A 21530-nucleotide genomic window follows, 5' to 3' on the forward strand; every position below is an offset into this window, starting at 1 on the left:
CTGCGCGGGGAGCTGGGCACGGAGGAGGAGGAGGAGGAGGAGGAGGAGGAAGAGGAGGAGGAGGAGGAGGAGGAGGACGGGCACCTGCTGCCGCCCGGGCAGGGCCGGGGGCTGAGCGGGCGCGCCCGGGGGGCGCCCAGCGGCTCTCGGGGCCTGGGCTCGGCGGGGAGCGTGGATGAGAGTTTGCTCCGATTTCCGAGCCGGGTGAGTGCTGCGCCGGGGCCGCCTCGGGTCGGAGCGGGGAGAAGCGGCTGGCTCGCGGCCGGGAGCTTCCCTCCCCGGGGGGGCAGCGCCGCCGCCTCCATCGCCGCGCCGTGCCCGCAGCCTGCCCCGCGGCTTTTGTTCGCAGGAGCGGGGCCGGGCGGCCGGCGTCCGCCCCAGATGGGGCTGCCTGCGGCCGGCGGGGGAAAGGGAGGCCGCCCCCGAGGGCTGCCCGCGGCGGGGAGCACGCAGGAGGGCTGTAAGCACAGCCCCGGGGCCGGGGTGGCAGCCTTGGCCGGCCGCCCCCCCGTGGCGGTGGGTCGGGGGGGGGGCGTGATGGTGGTCGGGGGTCGGCTCGTGGTGGTGTGGGATGGGGGTGATGGCGTGGCGGTGACCCCATCGGGCCTCGCTCGGCCGCCCTGCTGCCTGCTGGGTGGAAAGCGAGCCTTGCTCCTGCCGGGCGCTGCGGCGTGCCCGCCTGTCGGTAGCCACATGCTCGCCCGCAGTAGCCAGCGAGGTGCCCTGCGGATGTGGGGCCGCGAGGCATGGGAGCAGCGCAGCAGGAAGGCAGCCTCCCGGGGAGCTTGGGGTAAGGCCGGATTATGGACTGGGCTGTCAGCCCTTCAGGAAGGCCCTGTAGCTCTGCACATCGAGCCTGGGCCTCCTGCCCACTTCCATAGGCCGTCACGAGGCTTCGATGCACGTATGGGGCAAGTTGGGGGAAATAACAGCCTTTTTTGCCCTGTTTCCGTGTCGTGCTTCGTTACCGCGGCTGCAGTTTTGGGCTGGGTAGCTGTGTTAAGCTTGTACGAACGTGGAATAAACGCTGGGCTAGTTGTTGGGTTTTGCGTTTCCAGTAATGGTTTAGATAAGGCGGGGAGGGGAAATATTTAATAAGCAGGGATCCCGGGCATCTGTGCTCCACGTTATCTGACAGTATCGTGCCTTAATTTTTACTGTGCGATGAGTAGTTGTGTCCCTCAGAATTAGAGATGTGAGCTGCCTTAAACCTTTTTTTTTTTTCTTAATGTCATATCTAGTCATTCTGAAGGGAGGGCTTGTTTAGTCCTAGCCTGTCGTCTTCTGCAGCTGGTACTGGATCTTTAACCTCCTGGTTGTGAAATGGATAAAATAGGAAATTAACTCATCGTGTCGGGATATCAGATTGCACAAAAATCCCTGAAAGTCCAAGCGAGGTCCCACCGTTTTTCATACGGTGGCCTCAAGCTCGCTCGGCTCGCTTCTCCGCCGTAACACAGGTGGTTTGGGGCTGCGATGCCAGACTGGAGCGAGGACGGGACACTCCGTGTGTCCAGCTCCGCCGGTGACCTCTCGGACGTGGTTCTGGGTGGCGGCAGGTAGGACCAACCTGGGTAGCGTTGGACCGATGGGTTCGTTTTTAGTTGTAGCTACTGAGCCCCGTTATTCCCAGCGGGTCAGGGAGTGCCAGCTGAAGGGGCTGGGGTGCTGCAGCGGGCTGGGTGTACCTGCGGCTCTCCTCGGTGCCGGGTGAAGGTGGCACCGAGGCTCTCGCCGCCGTCCTTGCCCCCGCCAGCCTGCCCGCCGTGGCAGCATCGCTGTGGCCTGGTGACGTAAATGCCTGTGGGGGAGGGAGGAATTAAGGGCAGCAGCTGGGAAAAGCCTCTCCTCGCTCCTCAGGGGAACCCGGTTTAGGAGAGGCTGGCGGAGGAGAAAGCCCTGCTGGGGAGGAACGTGCAGGGGGCTGGAGCAGCCCTGGCTGGGTGCGATTTCCCTGCCATGTGCAGCCTCTTGCCTGTGCAGGGGCAGCTGCTGGGCACTGCCCCTTCCCCTCCTCCCGGCGTGCGATGCTCGGAGCGTGTGGAAACCGACTGAAGTTCGTTATAAGAATGCGTGCATGCGATATCGGACGTCAGACATTCGGTATTGTTTGAGAATAGCAGCCTCGGGGGGGAAGATGGATTTTATTTTGGTAAGGAAGCTTCTGCAGCGTTTGAAAAGCGATTGGTGTTGCTGTTAGATTCAGGCACGCCTCTGGAACAGGAAACATTGTGCGTAATGCTCCGTATGTGTGCGGTGTCTTCAGCATCATTTGGCACTTCAGAACTCACTCTTTAATACAGAGACTTCAAAACTAAGAAGCAACGTCAACTGTTTGACCTCCAAAGTAACGGCAGATCTGCTGGAAAATTAACAGTGACCCCAGCTCACATCATGTGATGATGGAAAAATCATCCTTTAGTTTTGAATCAGTCATCCCTATTCTGGGAGATATGAGACTGTGTTTTGTGTAACATATGGTTCCATTAAAAGATTTATGATGATTGTCTTTTTATTTAAGAAGTAACAGATCACATTTTGTGATGTTTTGTTTCTTATAGGTCTGGAAGATGCTATTTAGCAATGGCTGAGTACCTTGCTGATTTTTTTTGTTTGTTTGTTTACAGCTAAGTAGCTACTCAGTGGCTGGTCCAGGTCTCTTCCTCCCTCTCCTCGCCCCGGTATTTGTCAGGCTTATCAGTGTTACTCTAACTTTAGAGTTCCCAAAGCTCTGGCCGTTACCAGAAGACCCCAGTACTATGTGCAGAAAATCTGCCATCCTGAATTCCAGGCCCTCTTGTCCAAAGCTGACTGTGCCAGGCCCAGATAATGTATACAATTTTCTAGCTTTCTTCTGCAACACTGGTTCCTTTTCTTCCCTACATGGTTTTATTTTTGTGGGTTAAATCCTGCCTGCACGGCAGGATCCATACTGCAGAAGCAGAGATGACTTCCTCTAATGCGTTGTTTTCATGACACAGAGCTTGACTGGAGGAAAAGCTTCTGACAGTATTGCTTCATCAGGGCCTTTCAAAAGAGATTCTCTCTCTGCTACTATCCAGGCTTTGCACGTTTGTGAGCTGATCTATGAAATAACCTGTGCATGGTAATACAGCCGTTAAACCTAGCTTTTGGATGATGATGTCAGGGTTTATGTGTTTTGATCTCTAAAGTCTCTGAAAAATGCAAGTTTTCTCTTTTTATCTCATGGTCGTTGTCAGGCGTATGGATGTGGGGGGGCAAAGCAAAGATGTGTCTCCTGGGAGGTCAGAGTTTATTAAAACAGTAAATTTCAGTGGTGATCTTACCTTAAAATGAAATGAGTTAGTGCTGCTTTTTGTTACGACATAAGGAAATGAAGTAAGAAGTCTTTGAAGGCACTTCAGGCTTCATAAATATTAACAATCTCTGCAGTCTTCGCAGAGAGGAAGGACTAGGTTTTTTCTTTGTCTTAGTGGTACAGTTTCCCTTGCACAGTAGATCTTCTTGCCTTGGCTAAAGGGTAGCGATCAAATGCAAATCAAAAGTACCTTATTTGTGGTTAGTAATAAGTACCTTATTTGTGGCTTTCTTGCTCTTTTCCCCCTCCTCCCTGTAACACCCAAACCTTTCTCCTGTTGTGTGCTCCGGTAGTAGCAGATTTAATTCCTGGCTTACGAGACCAGCTCCTCAGAGATGCTTATATGACTGACAATGCGGTTCTTTGCTTCTGAGAGCAGTGGAAGGTAAAGACTCCTAACTTCTTCAGTTGCATTTGAAAAATTATTTCTGTTTGCATCTCGGGTCACCACGTGTCTTCAATTTTTACCCATGTTAATGAGGAAGAAACCCGCTGGCTCTGTTGGATAGTGGTATTTTTTAAACATGCTTCGAGAATGCTTACGGTTGTCTGGTTTGCTTTTAGTTTGACAACTGTGTCTTCATCTTAACGGAAACTGAAGTTCAGTTGAGAGGCAGCTTCTTACAAATCCCGAGTTATTGCAGCGAGTTCTTTGCGAGCGCCCGTTGAGAATGCGTCGCCTGTCCTAGATAAATATGCTATCAAGAGTGCATCAGACTTGGAGTAAAGCTTGTTCCAGGTGTCTCAGGGACTGATGCCAACCAGTCTTTATTTCCTTGTATGCAGTAAAAAAAATAAGTAACTTTTAAAGTTAATTTTGAGTGTGTGTTTTTTCTCTTCTCTGGATGCAGGTCCTAGAGGTCACTGTAAGTCCCTGGTGATGCAGCTTTTCTGAGTGCTGCTGCCCTTCCGCAGGAGCTGACGTTTCCAGTTTAAAAAAACAACAACAGATGCTTCAGCCCTCTTTCCCTGATCCCGTCAATGCAGACATTGGTACATCTTTTGACCCGTGATTAAGGGATTTATGACTCGGTTTGCAGGATGCACATGCCTAGGAATTGTCATCATTAGACACTGAGTCACATGGGTATGTGTTTCTCGGGCTGTGTACATATGGACTTCTGTCTAAAACTTAACACATTCCAGTTCTGAGTGAGTGCTTGCTTGTGTTTGTGTGGGCACATCTTTGCTGGGTGCTGCTTTGGCTCTGCAGCAGCCACCCCACGCTGCATTTTAGTCCATCAGGGCTCACCTGTCAGTGGATACTTCCTCCATTACTGAGTCTCCCTTCTGACATGCCCGAAGGTGAACATCTGTCTTACAAACTAAAGTAAGCACGGTGAAGTTCGGATGTTTCCTCTTCTGCCACATCTGTTTTGTATGCTTACATGGGTAGCTGTAGTCAGTGTTACATTTAAAATTTAGAAACAGGGGTTTTATTTTTGGGTCAGTGCTTCAGGTGGGGAGTAAATCTGTTAGTGGAGTATCGACAGCCAAGTAACACTGCTCATAAATGGGAGGGAGAGAGGAGAATAAAAAAAGGAACAAAGCATGAAATACCACTCTATCCATGGGATTCTCATCAAACTCTGTGGGAAGGGACACTCTTGTTTCTTGAGTATTGAGTGTCCCCTCATGTATATCTATATGTAGTTGACTAAGCTGTTTTTTGAGGATCTTAAATCATAGAATTATGGTTTGTGTTGGAAGGGACCATATAGACCATCTAATTCCAACCCCCTGCCATGGGCAGGGACACCTCCCACCAGACCAGGCTGCCCAAAGCCCCATCCAGCCTGGCCTTGAACACCTCCAGGGATGAGGCAGCCACAGCTTCTCTGGGCAGCCTGTGCCAGGGCCTCACCGCCCTCTGAGTGAAGAATTTCTTCCTTAAAGGACACGACAAAATTATGTGGAAAAAGTAGTCAGCAGTTCTGTATGTTCAAATGCAATGGTTAACAGATGCATTTCAGATTTCTAAAGTAGTCCCCTGAAAATAACGGCATAATATGAGAGATCTATACTTACCTTAATTAAAGAGAACAAAGCCGTGCACTCCATGGTGGCCTGACGTATACAATTAGTGCCTGAGTTCAATTAGTTTCCAACCGCTATAACCATCTTTTCAGAGCTCTTGATAGGACTGTCAGGGATTTTTATTAGTATCTTGCATTACTAATGCTTGGCATTTTTAATATCTTGTAAAAGCCAGTTGTTCTTTCAATATTCATTTCAGGTATAAGGTTACTTATGTAGAGAACACTTGAAATTCACTGGTTTGGAAACCAACCAAGTCTCGGTGGCTGAAAATTAATATCCAAGTTTTCAGTGAAGGATCCACGAACGTCTTCAGATGCTTAAAGCAGCGTTTATTTCATAACTTGAAGTTTATCGTTAGCTTAACTTTTGTAAAGAGGAGTCTTCACGTTAGGGATGCGAATGAGAAAGGGAGCTTCTTAAAAATAGCATGAGCAGGTGTTTTAGCTCTGGAGCCATCTTCAGGAAAAAAAAAAAAAAAGTCTTCCCGTTTCACACTGCTGATTTTACTACCTGAAATCCCACGCTCAGGAAATGGTTTGTGTGCTTTAGTTCCCCTTTCTCTGAATTTCGTCTGTGTTCTCAGGTGTGCACAGTAACTGCATTTTAAAATAACCTCCTGCGCTCCTCAAGGTTAACAGCACTTTGTCATTGCTGGGGAAGTGTGGCAGTGCTATACAGAGGCATGTGGGCTTATAGCTGTCAGCAGTATTCCATCAGTATCACAGCCATAGGGATGGGGAAACGCAAAGCCTCTGGAGAAGGAGTTCTTGAAATGTTCTTTGAAGGCCACGTGTAGCCCGCGATGCTGCTTTATGAGCCTGAAAAGGATATCTTTATTCCTGTTTGCTTTTGGTAGAGCCAGCTAATGTCTGTAGGGGTCCCTCCTTTTGAGGACTGACTTGGGAGTCAAAACCCTGTAATTTGCTGTAACTTACTCCAGATCTGAGTGTAAGGAGCCTTACGGTCCTGGGCTTCAGGTGTAAGCTGCTTTTCCAGACGTTGCTGCAGAAGTAGGACCCATGGCAGGTTTTGTGCCAGGGACAAGGCGCTGCCAGGAGCTTGTGACTTTTTGCTTTCTGCATTGCCTGGAGAGGGTGGTGTGCCCAGCTCAGGCTCCGGAGGTCTGAGCAGCAGCAAAGAGACCAGTCTGTAAATACCTTTAAAATCCTCTTCTGGGGCTCTTGGACCTGGGCTCTGAACATTTTGGAAAAGATGCAGTTATTGCAACAAGATGCCGTGTTGCAGCAGGAAAAAAATATAGCGTGTTCAACACCAAAAGATGAAATGCTGTTTACCTTCAGTGTGATGGTCCTTGCACTTAAGTGGTCCTTGGTGAATACAGCCGTGACTACCTGATTTAAAACCAAGCTGCAAGGTGATTTGTAATCCAGGATCCTATCTTGGGGATATACTCACTGTTTTGGATTCAGGGCTTTCTTCATCTTTCTTCTTCCTCACCTTTTCCCTCCTGAGATGAGGAGTAACCCTTAGGGAGCTGTCTGCGTGTCTCATCCTTGAAGTTCCTGGCTGCTTCCCAGTGCTGCACGGAGCCAAGGAGCACGATTCCAGCCAGCAGCCATCCGGTTTGTGTGGGACAGAGGTGGCTGTGAAGCTCTGAACTTGAGAGCAGCAACACATCCTAAGCATCCCTGTGTTACTGCAACTAGGACAACTTCAGACTGTGCTCATCAGATAATAACAAACAGCTCCTTAGAGGGCAAAGTCTTGCATCAACTTGCAAAGATAATGTCATCGGTTGGGGTAGGAATAAGCAGAGCATTAAACCACTCCAGTTTGATTAACTTCGTAATATTTTACACTTCTTTTATCCAAGGTCTTCAAACTCCTCTTAGAGGCTAATCTATAAAGGAACCTAAAAGATATTACAGAATATCCGAGATCGCCTTTTGTACAAAAATGAAGTGTAGCTTGCCTTTGTGTGAAATGCTGCTTGGTCTCAACGCTCCGTGCAAAAACTGTGATCACGCAATGAAGAATGTCCTTCCCAATAAGTTACAGAGCAACTGGCTAGACATGTTGATCCTTTCAGAGATCTGCCAGCTGCTACAGGATGCTGTACTCCCAAGTTTTGCTTGAGCTGTAGGAGTTTCCTGGAAACTTGCAGTAATTGAAACTAACGTCAGGAGCTTACAAAACACTGCAGAAGTAAAGGCTGCGGTCTCCTTCAGATCATCTGGAGCTAGCCCTGTTTTGTTTCAGAGAAACGTGAGTATAAAGCTTTTAAAAGGGTCTGTGCCTACTATGTAGGTTTTTTACTTTCCCTTCCAAGAAGAGTTGCTTATGGGTGTGAAGAAATTATACACATTCAACAGCTCTTATTTTCACTTTTAGTTATGTGAAATAACAAGCCTAAGTAGGATAGTTCTGATTTCCCCAGAAAACTCTGTATTAGAAATCGTTTTTACAAAACTGATTTTTTTTTTCTAAAGCTACTTCTGCTTCTTCCCTGTTCTATCTAGTAGCAATCTTCCTCCAGTTTTTGAGGGATCTGCTAACAGTGATTGCATTTAATGCTGGATTGCTTATCCCCCTACAAAAATACTTAGGAAAAAAAAATCACAAATACCATTTCTTGGAAAATTTTGTAGGAAGAACACAGAACTTGCATTGCTTAGCAGTTTGAATTTGACCAGTGAAGCTCTCTGGCACTTGGCAGTCCTCTCGTAAAGCAGAACAGAGACAGTATATGCTTTTTGAGGGAGAAACAGTGCCCAGTATTTTCAGATTGGTTTTCCTGGTGGTGTGCAAGCCTGAATGTGCAGTATCTGCTTTGGTTTTCACTTAGATAAAAACAATTGGAGAAGATGGAATCTATTTATAAGTACCTCCCTATTTTTTGTTAATACTTTGTAATTGCATAAATATTTTTTCTTTATAGATAAGCTTTAAGTATTAAGCTATTATCTGTGACTCATTGCTGTAGAATCTGCTGTTGGTGACATTTTATTGTCTTTGTTAAATCATGGAAAATCTTTCCATGCAGTTTATGTTTCTTTGTGTCTGAAGCAAACTACATCTGTTTATCTTACCCGCTGGTGGCTTTGTTCTCAGCTGGCTAGAAGTTCATACTATCTGAGAGCTACAGCAGACCTCACGCATGGCACAAAAATTTCATGTGTGTACTTAGCTGAACAATTGTGTTAGATGACTTTTTGGAAACACTACGTGGACTTGGGCAAAAAAGAGTGTCTGTTTGCTTTATAGGTGGTGGTTTGCTTTTTCACTTTCTCCTCCCTTTTCAAAAGCTTCAGCTAAACAAAGTGTTGGTAGTTAAACAGACTGATGTTTTATAGGGCTTTTTTTCCTTTCTTTTTTTTTTTTTTTAAAGTCCGTGATATAATGAATTGTATAAATGTCAAAATTGTTATGAAGTTAATACTGCATTATTATAAATGTCAGAAGAAAAGCAGGTAAAGGCAGATATACTGGGAATCTAAGAAGGGGCTGGACCCTGAAGATGACTGGCTAACCACAGCTTGCTTGTTATCTGAAACAGGAGATGAGGAACCGTACTTAGGAAGTATATGCATTGCTGGTGTTTCTGAACCATGGAGGAAATACCAGACGCCAACGCTTGAAGTAGATTATCTGCTACTGCCATACGTATTTTCTTACTTACGGATTGATCATCATTTGAAAAAACTTCCTTTTCTTTTTACATGAAGATTAACCAGCAGATTGAACTCTTAAACTAAAAGGATTTTTGCCAAATACAGTGATAACCAGGAATGTGAGCATTGTAACTGGGGCACAGGGAACAGCAAAGCACTGTCCCTGGCAAGGTGAAATGGAAAGCTCATCTTGGAGCCAGTCAGTTAAAGAAAAACCCTGTGTTTAAGGGGATTCAGTGCCATGCGGTTCAGTAGTACTATTATTCCTGAAGGAAGACAGCTTGTTTTGTGCCCCCATGGGATCTTGCATGCATCCTTGTGTTAGGACTGCCAGTATGGTCTGACCTCTTCTGTAGCCTTGTCAAAGTATATGCCCAATCTTTTCTCCAAAAGCTTTTTTTTTTTGTTATTATTATTAATAGGTATACTCATGTGAGCTTTTAGTCAAAGGTCTTAGGACTGATTATAACACAAATTGGGCCCAGCTTTCACATGTTATTGTTTGGCTTGATTCTCAGGTACCCAGAAGTTTTTCCACTTGCTGGCCCTGAAGGTATTTTTCAAGACCAGTCAAACTTTCTTGTATGTCTTCTGGGTGGTATGGCCACCTCTTCTGAAGGACAATTTGTAGCAGGGCATGTTTTTAATTCTACTCATTGTAATGCAGTCCTTGGAGGCCTGATGCCTCTGTTTTGCTGTGGGCCTTCAGAGTTGAGTGCAACAGTAAAAACCCAGAACAGTCCTTGATTAAAGCTGCTGTTTAGCTTTTGAAGACTTTATACTATCCAATAAACTGGAAGGTTTGGCAGGCATAAGATACGAACTGTCCCTTTGCTATGTATTTATAGTTTTTTTTTTAATCCTGATGGCTGTCAGTCCCTGTTTCTTGTCACCTCATCTCCTGTGACTTCGGCCTTGCTGAGGACAGGCTCTCATTTACAGCTGTCCCTGTTCAAGTTTAGTCAGCCTGTCTAGATCTTGCAGGTGGACGAAAACCCCAGATACCTATAACGAAGAAATCAAAAGGTATCATCTCTCTCCCTTATCCCCTCTCCTATTCCCCTTTCAGCAAATTTGGTGCTCCATAGTTTGCTTTTGGGCAAAGACGTGGGCCTACTGGAATTTCTAATATACTCAAGAATTATATATATATATTTTTCACATCCATGGCAATTATATATCCAAATCAGAGCTTACTGAGAGTTCACTAGTAGTTTGATCATGTCCTGCAGTCTTCAGCCTAATTAATGTAAAAAATCTTGAGCTTCATTTCCATGACTTTGGGAGACTGCATCTGTTAAAACATTTGTATAGTGTCAACAAAAGCCTTGCTGCCCCCAGATCAGAATTTGAGTGTGACCAATAATTAAATTTTTAGAATTTCTCTGGAAAAGTGAAATCCATGGTTTAATTTTTAAATTTCCCAGGTTTAAATATGTGACCGTTAATGAAATAACTGGGACTAAGACGCATCTGGAAGAAGTCTTTGTTAGGACTTTTGACCTGAAAAACAAAGCATTTTTTAGAAGAAGAAATTATTAGAAGAATTCTTTGTCTTTCTGATAAAGAAAGATGGCATTTCTACAAAAATCTCTCCTTATGAGGCTTTGAAATGTGCGCAACTGAAATGATTTTACTGTGGCTTGTGTGTGCAGGGAACAACTCTTCTTGCCTCTTCCTTTACCAGCGCCCAATCATGACTGTTCAGAAAGATAAATCGTCTGTATATGGCTTTTTTCTTCAACAACTTGGGCCTTTTTTACCTTTATCATTACTGACTGAATTGTCATCATGGCATAAACACACCTGTCAGCTCAAGAAGTGTAATTCTGGCCCTCATCCCAGTCTTAGAGGCAGACGTATAAATGCCATCCTTTATCTGCCTTTTAAATTGCTTGCGTCTGATTGAAATGATGACTGAATGAATCCTATTCATATTCCTTCTACCTTGGTTTCTTTACTTCATTACTAAACTATCCATTGTGCTTTTTTTTGTGTCAATTTAGTTCTATTTCAAGTCTGAAGCCTCAGTGATGTGCCAGGTGACTGCTTACTGTCATTCGATTTGTATCGTTTTAGCAACCTGATTGGGTTCCTGGTGTGTTTGTGACAAGGAAATATTTTGTTTTGAAACAGAGCATGCAGGTAGTGTGGTAGGCAGGCCTGCGTGTACAGGCTTGGTTAATAAACTCTCTGAAGAGCTGATCCATTAAGTGCTAACAGCGTTGGCTTCATGGGTTACTTCATGTCTCAGATCAAAAAACCAGACTGGCAGAGCTTGTTTCTGCCTCTTCCGTGTGTCCAGTACGTTTTGCGTTGAGATGCAGTTGAAATACTGCTAATATGGCTGTATCGAGAGAGGAGCCGACTTCTCCTGGGAGAAATGCCACTTAGCACAACATTACCCTTCAGTGATGCTGCCAACAGTATGTTGCCCCTCGGTAGAGGAATAGAGCTCGATATGTTAATGTGCCCTGGTTTATTTAAAGACCTGCTCCAAGATATCTTGTTCCAGTTGTTTCAGCAACTTCAAAAATGTAGTTGTTAACTCTGTATATATATATATTTTTTTGCCATTGGAAACATCTGCTGTTACGAGGCAGTAGGATATAACAAGTACCATTAAAATGTTAATTTCCTACCTATGCAGCCAAATTAATGAGAACTGGACTAGTTTATGGTAATAGCTTCAGCTGGCCGGTTAGTTGTTAGGAGGAGGCTTCGTACCTTTCTTACAGATTTATGTAATGCATCGTTTCTGTGTTTTGTTGAAACTCTGCAATTTTGTGTTTGGTTTTCCTCAACTCTGTGCATGCTTTAAGGAGGCCTGAAAATTTAAAAGGTGTCTATTCAGACTTATTTCTTACATGGTTGCCTGAAGAATAATTGTCATAAGCTCTTTGAAAGCCAGGTAGAAAAGCTGAAGGCTGTTAAATTAAATACTAGAAACTGCTGTGGTTTTAAATTTTTGATCTCAAAGATGTGTATGAAATTGCATGAACGAAAAGTCTAGTCACAGAACTATTGTTCTTGCAAGATTTTGGAGAGGTTCTTCGGTCTTTGCTGGAAACTGACCTGGACCTGACTGAGTGATGAGACCACGGGAAACAATCACTGGTTGCAGGGCACTGTTTTGAGGTGGTTTCAGGATTCTGGCAATGCCTCAGGCCTGACTGTGAAAATTTATTATTGTCCCAGAGTCTGCAATACCTGGAGTGGAGTTTGAGTGTCCCTGTAGAGTGACATGGAAGGAAAGAAGCAGTTGGAAGAAATGGTTTTGCTGCTGAGTACCCCCCTAAAGAGGGTGACCTAGGAGGCCATAGGTCTTAATTCTTTCATTGGCTTCTGATAGCTAATAATTCATCGTATTTTTGATGGCTTGGCACAATCTTACAGTTGTCTCCTTGTAGAATACAGTTGTATATTTTCATCTTTCCCCTCCTCTTCTGCATTGGTCACCTGCCTGTTGAAGGTGGACAACTGAACTGTTCGGTGTGTGTTTGTAGATGAGTGGGTGATGATTGCTAACGGATATTCATTTGTGTCACTGAGTGTTTTGAGTGACGAGGTATTTTAGTTTTTGTTTGCAAAATGCCAAATTGATGGATTTGGTTTTGTGAACTAATAAAATTTGGGAAAAAAGAATGTGTGGGAAACTTCACTGGAGCCATTTATTTATTTAATTTTCTCTTCTCCTCTATATTTCCTTACAAGTATTTGACTTGCACGCCCTGTCATTCTTTGTGAGGTTATTGCACTTCCCAGCACAGGCCCGCGTTGTCATTATATATCTAAAATTGCTAATGGGGCAGGGAACAGTCTCTGTGGGGCCTAATGTTTACATTTCTCTGCCAGCTGGTTATTTAACCAGGCACAACTGTCAGCATGTGTGCATTTCTGGTGTCTGTCTTCTGCTTAGAGCAGTTAGTGGTATCACCAAAACTGGCTTTTTCTTTTTTTTTTTTTTTTAACAGCAGTTGATACCATGTGCAAAGGGTTTTGGGAAGGAAGGTGAAGGAGATGCTGACAAAGCACAGGATGCATGTATCTCATGGGAGAATCAGATTCAATGGCAAAGATACCCACTGAATTGTGCTGTGCAAAGAATGTTAAAATAAACATGTGAACTGAAAGGTGTGCAGTTATGGTAGAATACCCAGGCAGTTTACTGAGAGAGTTAAAGTACAGAAAAATGGACAATTATTCCTTATGGCTCCTCTACTTTCTCATAGGGTTGGATGCTCTGTTACTTGGTGTGTCTATACATGTTTGTAACAACCTAAAGCAAAACCAGTTTTCCTTTTTTTAAATCTAGGAATGGTAATCTGAGTGTGGGGACAAGAACAAATATTCTGCATACGGAAGGAATGATTTGGTTTGAAATTTGAGGGAAGAGAGGTTTGCCCCTGTAACAGATTAGCTTGAACAGCAGAGTTTTCCAAATTTAGGCCTTCAATTTCACTGTTTTTAGAGAACTGTGTTAAGTAGCCAAAGTATTTAAACAATTAATTGCAGTCCAGAAATCAAAACTGTCTTTTGGGTACTGTGATTCAGTTCTGTTTATAGCCAACGTGCCAACGGTGCAAATGGATTTACTTGGAGAATTATGCCATGAAGAAATGGAAAAGAGGTCCACGACATCTAGAGGACAAGTATTGTGCTTTCCTGTGTAACAACTTTCTCTGTTATTTCCAAACTCTGTCACGTGGAGTAAGTATTCCTCTAATCTCTTCCCAAGCTGTGTGATAAGGAAGGAGGTTCTTTTCCAGAGTGGGTAAGTTCTGCCCAGAGGAGCTGTTGTGTACTTTTCCATCAGTTTGGTGGGAGCTTGGTCTTGAATGTTGTACTCTGTGATAAGATTTGAAGAAATAGTTTACATTGCTCTTCTGAGCTTCTGGATAGTACAGACTGCCAAAAATAAAGTTAATGTCTGAAGGCAGATTTACTGTATGAAACTTGCTGTTTCTCTGTTATTCCTTCAGTTAGTTTACTTGGATAAATCCCTCTTAAATGTGTTGTGCGGCATAGCATTTTCACATGGTGCCCTTTCACATATTATCTGTGCAGCTTTTTCCACAGTGCTTCGTGCCCCTTCATTTAGAAGTTGACATAATGAGGAATTACAACGCTATGTACTTACCTAATCTATGCAGTGATTTATTTTTTCCAGCCCCTTCTCTTCTATGCCGGTAGCATCAAATGCAGAGGCATTTTCAGGTTTCTGTTGGGAGGAGAAGGAAGGAAGAAGGGACAAAATGAGATGCAGCACTGTTTCTTACATAGAAATATGTGGGATTTGGGGATTATACACATTCCTTACAAGCTCAAGGCCAGTATATGAGAGGGAAAATTAAGATTTTTAATTGTACTGTGGTCGTAGTTGACATGTGCTAGCTCGTGTGTAATTCATTTCTTATGTACCAGAAATGTTGAACATTGTTACTTATGAGAGGAAATTCATCATTGATTTCTGTAGTCAGCACATCTCAAACACTTGTTAAATTTTGATATGTTTTATTTTTGTATTGTAGATATTTCAGAGGCTTAATAAATTTTTCAGATTGCAGTAGAATAGCTCAAGTTTGCAGAAACTATGCAGTGCTATACCCAGAATCACCACATCCTTGAAGCCTTTCTGTGAAAATTCGTACCTAGATGGATTCATGATAACTGGTTACTCACAAAACTGTTGATGTTGGTTTCTGCTGAATTCACTCTAAATTGAGCAAAGCCCCTCAAAATAAGCTGTCTTGTTTTACTCTGTATGATGGCCCGTGGCCTTCTTGTCAGTGAGGTGCCCATAAAAACTGAATGATTTGGGGATATGCACTTTGGTTGATTTGTGAACAAAAAGGTAGGGGAGTTAATTTTGGCATTGTCTATCTAGCATAGCAATTATGTATATGTAGTGTTTTGTATGATAGCTCAGTAACTCATTCTGTGTGGTTTTGACCTGAGAGGAAATGTAATGCCTAGGTAGCTTGGCACTGTGGTGCCTGTGAAGTGCTGCCCAAATGTGCAAGGTGTTGTAAGGGCTAGGACAGGCTTCTGTTTCAGCAGTGAGCTGCATGCTCTCAGCTGTGCTGAGCTGAAGAGCACTGCATTAGCCAGACTTCAGCCATTTGCAGTGAGCTGTGTCCTGCTTCAGATGTATAGCTCTTAGCTCTCACTCTCATTTTTTTTTTATGAATAGCAAGGCACAATATTTATTGGAAAACAACTGTGTAGTCATTCTTGCAAGCTGCACTTCAGGTTTTATGCTTTTGGTCTGTTTCTGAAGATTACTGGGTGAGCTATGAGCAGTCACCCAGAGCAGATGAAGCTCTTGCCTGCTGCTGAGAGACCGCTCCAAGAGGTCCAAAATCGTTCTGCATAGATCTTGGCAGGCTGTTGTCAAAATGCCTTTCTCTAAGCCTGGATTATGGTTCATTTTTCATGGTGTGTTTTGTTACGGTACTCCTCTAATTCATCTGTATTTATCATTAAAAGATGATGACTGCGTGGTTCAGATCCTGGAAACATGCAGTCTGCGTTGAACAGGTATAACTGCATTAGTCTCCTTAACTTGTACTTTGTTTACTCGAAGTGATAGAATGAAAATTCTTCCTCAGGACTAACAGGACTTTCACTTTTTAAACAGTGTAGTGATCACATTTCATAATAAACTTATTAGCCTGAATAAGATGTTCCATGCCAGTATGTGTACTTCCAACTTCAAATGTTTATTTTAAAGCAGAGTATAAAAGGCCAACTTTATTCTGAGTGTTATGTCAAGCTAGTCTTCATGTATTTCTTTTAGAAGAGTGGAAAAGGAGATGCACGCTGTGACAACCTAGCCTTAGCCCGTGTTAGTTGTCCCCCCAGCCTCCTGGTCCCTTTGCTTTTATGGGCAGAACTTGTACCCTGGCTTTGTACTTGGCTGGAGCTGGGCCAGACCCGGGCTGTCTGGGCCTTGTCATCCAGGAGGCTCTTGCTGAGCTGGTGATGTTCTCATCTTCCCATCCTGACCAGCAAGCAAAAAGCAGTCAGACAGAGGAAGCGAAAAAGGCATTTTGCCCATGTTAAGCTGTGACAGGCTTCCCCTCCGTCCTTCAGAGGGACTGAAGAGAGGGGCTGAAGCTCTGGCATGGGTCTGATTTCTGAAACGTGCCTTACAGCAGCCTCATAAACACTGTCTTCAGGGTGAGGTTTCACAGCTGTTTAACCTGATGTAGGTGCTGTACCAGGATACTTTCTCCCTCTGCCCGTGACCAGGAACCTTTCTGTGAGGGAGGCACGCCAGCTCTAAAGCCGTGTACAACCGCGAGTGAGCCTGAATGGCTGTCTGCTCTGATTAAACTGACCCTGCCAGAAAACAAACACAAATTAGTTGGATCAGCAGTGAATTGATAAACCGCATGAGTGGTCAAGTGACAGAAAGGCCGTGGCAGGAGTGAAGAGGGTTGCTCCCTTCGGTGCCAGCCTGCGATCGAGCTGGCTTCAGGCTCCAGCGTGCCTGACCAGGAGGCGGTGAGGGGAGAGCGGGTGGGAGCTGGTGACCAGGCTGGAAGTGTTTCACCTGGAGGAGAAGCTTTTACTACTATCGCTACATGCTGCCTATTTGGCCCATTGTTTGTCGTGTTTGGGCAGAGGAGCTGAAAACACAAATGCTGAGAGGCTGCCTGCTGTCTTGTGGTTTGAATCTGTGGGCTTCTCCTGTCACTTGAGCTTGTCTCTGCAAGCAAAGTGGTTTTCTTGCGGGGTATTTTTGGTGGTGCTCTTCAGATGGCTCTTCAGTAAATGTTTCACTTTTTCACACGGGTGCCTTGAGGAAAAAATGAGCTTTATCTTCCTGGTTTGGGAGTTAGAATTTCCACTTTATCAATTTACAGAGGAATCGATTTAACATACCTTGTTAGTACTATGTCTCATGATGAAAGAGCAGCACAGGTGTGTAGGGTGTCAATGTAATGGGGAAGGGATGTGATTTTGGCAGTGCATTTTTTCCAGCTGGGATATTAAGCGAGGGATTAAGTACAAAGTACACCTCCCACAGCTACTCAGTTGCAATTGTCCCTGCTCTGGGTTTCTTCACGTGGGTGTGTAACCTGTATAGGTATGTGTGTATGGTTTTGTTGTGTTTTCTTCCTTTGATGTCCCCTCTGCGCCTCCCACAACTTCCCAGTGGGGATCAAGTCCAGGCCCACAAATTTCTGGTGGCCTGGGGACTGTCCCTAGCAGTGGGAATAGCAGCTCCACCTTCCATGGAGGGGCACTGGAGGTGCCTCCTTTGGTTTGTTCAAGGCTTGTCCCCAGGTTACTGAAGGATTAAGACCGATGCGTTGCACACGTCTGAACCTTTGCAGTGTTTGCACGGGTCATTTTGGGACCCTTCAGCTTAACATGTTTGCCGAATATGTCTGAAGAACTCTGTGGCGGGGGCAGGACCAGAAGCGAGTCCTACAGCCGCATTCTGCCGCCATATTGTGAGGCCGCGTTCTGTGACACCCCTCTTCCCCCAGCCCCTCTGCCTGCAACAGCCAGGGCGAAAATCTTGAAGACAAATCACTTTTATTGTACGGCGCTGGTCCATCGCCTAGGCAGCTTCATGTCGGGTGCTGAATGACACGGTAGTCTCTTTTGGAAAAAATAGATTTCAGCATAATGCATATTCATGAAGCTGAATTATGGTTGCTGTGACAACCTCACCACTGGCAATCAAGATCAGTGTTTTAAACTTCTGTCTCCAGTGTCTGGGTTTCTACCGTAGCGGATGTTACACATATTATTTTTTTTATCCTCCCTTAGTGGACAATTTAAATTGTTTTAGAGTTGTTAATTAATAGCTGCATGTAGCTGAGCTTGTAACACGTCCAAGCACAGCTTCCTGCTCGTTTCCAACTGGTGTTAATCGAGTGTTGTGGAAGTGGGGCGCTTTGTGGTTGGATTTTCTTTGTTCGTTTTTCTTTATACTTGCAGGAAAAACAAAGCTGAAATAGTAAGCATAATATTTCTCCACCCCTTAGGTAGCCTGACTGATAACATAATCTCTCACGCCGAAAAACGCAACAAGATCCATCCCTATACAAGTTCAGAGTTTTAAGGACTCCTGACGCTGAAAGGATTAGGTGCTTTTTGTAGATATTACTCAGAAGCAGTAAATAGTTCGCTCTGTATGCTCAGGCCATCGTGTCATAACCCTGGGGCCAGAGTAACATAGTTTGAGGAAGACTTTAGCAGACTGTGACACGAAGGCAGTGACTAATTTCAGGATGAGCTTGCGGTGGGTTGAGCGTGGGGAGGGCTTAGCTCCAAAGGTCGGGTCCTGCCTGCTTGTTGATGTCAGAAATCGAGGGCACTTGTGCAACCTTTCTGACTTTTGGAAGGTGTTTGTAAGCTGCTCTTGGCTGGTCTGACTGCATGTTTGGCCCAAAGAATTGCAGTTTCTTTGTTTCCAACAGGGATGAAGCACATGGCCTTCTTCCTAACCACTGACGGCAGGCAAGAGGCGTTCTTTTCGGAAACCAACTGTGCACTTAAAGCTTTTCTTTCCAAGGCTCTCGATCGGTTTGTGGGTGGGGGTGTTGGAGGAGGGGAACCGGACTGCCCGGGCATGGCAGCGCTTGGGTTTTGAGGAAATGATGACAACATTATGTACAGAGAACTCAACGTATTGCACAGTCCCGGGTGAGGTAGGGCTGAGCTGAGATGGTGTGCTTTGTGTGGACACAGCACGATTTGGGACAGGGCTGTGTTGGGAGAAGGTTGCGTCCCTTCTTCCCTGCACTTCAGCATCTTCTTGAATTGCGCTTAATGCAATTTTCTTGAAAGATACCAACTTTATCTGCGCAAAACCACTTCCTGTTGTTCAAGACAAGAAGTGGTGAATAAGGTTTGGTTTTCTGAATAGATCTGAACCTTCTGGAGAGCAAAGTGGGAAAACTGTGCACAGGGGAAAGAGAAACTGAACAGACAAGGATCTCTCCGTGCAGTCAGTTGATCTTTCTCTGGTTAAAGTTTTTGAAATATTAATAAGTACAAAATGTTCAGACAATGGCTTGAGATGAGATTCTGTCCATTAAAAAGAAAAAGGGGAAAGTAATGTTGAGAGGGAACCTTTTGCACAAAACACTGTACAGAGGTGGTCCGTGAACCTGTTGTAGGCTTTGGTATTTTACCAAGGGTTCCAGTTTTGGTTAGGCATGTCCTGAAGAAAACACAACGAGCTTTGTTTGCAGTACTTTAAGTATCAGCTAGTACGTTCATACCATCCACGTAGCTCTCTGTGTTCCTGCTTTCCTGTCAAGATAATACACTGGAGCACTTCGGTGAAGGAGTAATGAATACCTAATGTAAGCCTGATACTTTCCACTCCCTCCGTTTGCATGTCCCTCCCTCATGATAAGACTAAAACATCCTGGTGTTGACACTTGCCTGTGTTTGTTCACACGCACGCAGTCGTGCTCTTACTGAGTACCAGCACTCTTACCTTTCACTTCTGTAGAAAAACATTTTGAGTTTCAAAGGAGGATGTGAAGGAAAATGAGGTGTGAAGATGAGAAACCAGCGGTATGTTAGATTTATTTCGATTCTGTCTGCAGCTTTCGGAAATGCTGTTTTACTAGCAAAAGGAGCACAGGTGCTTCAGTGGTTGCTTCGCTGTGTCAGTCTGCTGTGGCCTTTGGACTTAACATAAAGTTCATCCATAATGTTCTAGTGTTTTATGGTGCTGTATTTTTTTTCCCAGGCTCCCGATGAATGCTTGCTGAGGAGATGCTGTTTGACTTTGTGTAGTGGCTCTGCATTTTGTTAACAGATGAAAAACGAATCACAGGGCTGTGAAGCAGAGCCCTTCTGCTGATAAAGTGCACATTAAACTTTAGTTGTTGAATCTCTGCAAGGTCTGCGAGACCTCATACCCTGATTCAGCATGTTCATGTGTCAAAGACTGGATGTGAAGAGAAAACTGAAACCTCTAAGCAAGTTGTAGGATGCTCTTGGTGAGGGATGAGCCTTCCACAATCACGCAAGAGCAGGTCGTGTTTGTCTCTTCTGCAGGGCAGCAAGTGATGCCGGTGTTAACTGGGACCTGCCAAAAATCTGGCAGTTCGTGGGGGGAGCGGTGCTATGAAGGGGTGAGGGCATTTCCATAGTAGCAAGCCCTGTAACTGATACCCCGTGGATCGCGCTGGGCAGGCGGGCTCTGGGCATTCCCCGGCAGCTGGTTACCTCCTTTCTGAAGCCTCTCTGCAGTCACAGGCAGGGAAGCTGCTCCAGATCTCCTTGCAATTTTTATGTGGAAGTTTGGGGAAACCTGAATTTCTCTCCTTATCAGAAGTTGGAATGTGTGTATATGTTGTTTCTGGGGTTGGGATCTTGACATGTTAGTTCAAATGAATATCTGATGGTTATTTTGGGGTTAATTGAGGTCCCAAAAATTTTTTCTTCTCTGGCCCTCTGTAAAAGGGGTTAAAAGCTGTAAAAGCAGCTGGGTATTAATGTCAATTAAATAAACCTTTACAGATATTTTACTGTTCTAGTATTTGTTTGTTTTTCAAATGTGAAAAATGCAGATCTTTTTCACTTATCACGCCCTCCCTATGTCCGTAAGCCATAGCCTAGTTTGTTACTAGATGATTTGGGACTTCAGGATAATTTTAACAGGCTGGTATTTAATTTTGCTGATTTGACCTCTGCCACTGCAACGAGAGAAATAAAAGCCACCTTCTTAAAAAAAAGCCGGGTGCCTGAATAGCCTTGCTTGCAAGCACGTTAATGTAAGATATCCTGACGATATTATGGCAGGGGGTCTGGTAGTATTAATAGATCTGGCTGAGGTGCAACAAAGTTGGACCTAAATCAGTCTTGCAGAGTCAGCGTCTGCCTTGTTGCACTGTGTGCTTTGCGTGACAGAGCTGGACGTGGAAAAGATCGCTCATTGCTTGCGTTAATAGTACAGCGTTCGTGTGCAGAAATGATCTTGACCAGGGAGAAGGGATTCGCTTTTATTTTCCTCAAATCAATAATTTACGAGGGTGATAACAGTCTTATTTGTCATTTTTTTGTAGCATGCTAGTGAGAACAACTGTTGTCACATTTATGACTGTTAGGAGGTGAGTGTGTGTTCACAGTGCACGGAGTTAAAATAGTTGTGTTTCTGTCTGTTGGTGGTTAGCTCGAAAGAAGAAGGAGACATGGGCCTTCGTCCTTGCTCGTAGCTCTGCAAGTACAAAGCTGCATGCCAGGTTTGGTGTTGCTAGTAGGGGATCTGTCTGAAACAGCCCAAAACCTAGAGCTGAACTAGCTGAGGCTGGGATGTGGCTGGGTAGTGGGGAGAAGGGGAAGGGGCTCAATAGCTGTGGTGGTGGAGCAGGTGTTTTGGTATTTAGTTACTGTGTTTTACAAGAAATCTAATTACAGGTCAGAATCTGGTCTTACGTCTTACTAAAGACTCATTTGCTTCCTCAAGCTTAGCTAGGTTTCATCCAAGTCACTTGGAATACAAAATCTCTGAGAAGCTTTTCTTCTAGTGAACATGA

At 44.6% G+C, this 21530-nt stretch overlaps 1 protein-coding gene across 3 annotated transcripts in view; it reads left to right on the forward strand.

Annotated features, from left to right (window-relative positions):
* Positions 1–18: 18 nt before the first annotated feature.
* Positions 19–21530, forward strand: part of GRAMD4 (GRAM domain containing 4) — a 78134-nt gene continuing 56622 nt past the window's right edge. The window contains exon 1 of one of the 3 annotated variants that reach the window (XM_066990015.1): positions 19–204. In XM_066990015.1, coding sequence (XP_066846116.1) covers positions 176–204 — 29 coding nt within the window. In that variant the 5' untranslated portion in view covers positions 19–175. Of the gene's footprint in view, positions 205–7585; positions 7607–19439; positions 19561–21530 lie in introns of those variants that run through there. The other 2 variants (XM_066990034.1, XM_066990019.1) reach the window with 2 other exon arrangements.

This window comes from Anser cygnoides, chromosome 1, assembly GCF_040182565.1.
Source record: "Anser cygnoides isolate HZ-2024a breed goose chromosome 1, Taihu_goose_T2T_genome, whole genome shotgun sequence".
Lineage (NCBI taxonomy): Eukaryota > Metazoa > Chordata > Aves > Anseriformes > Anatidae > Anser > Anser cygnoides.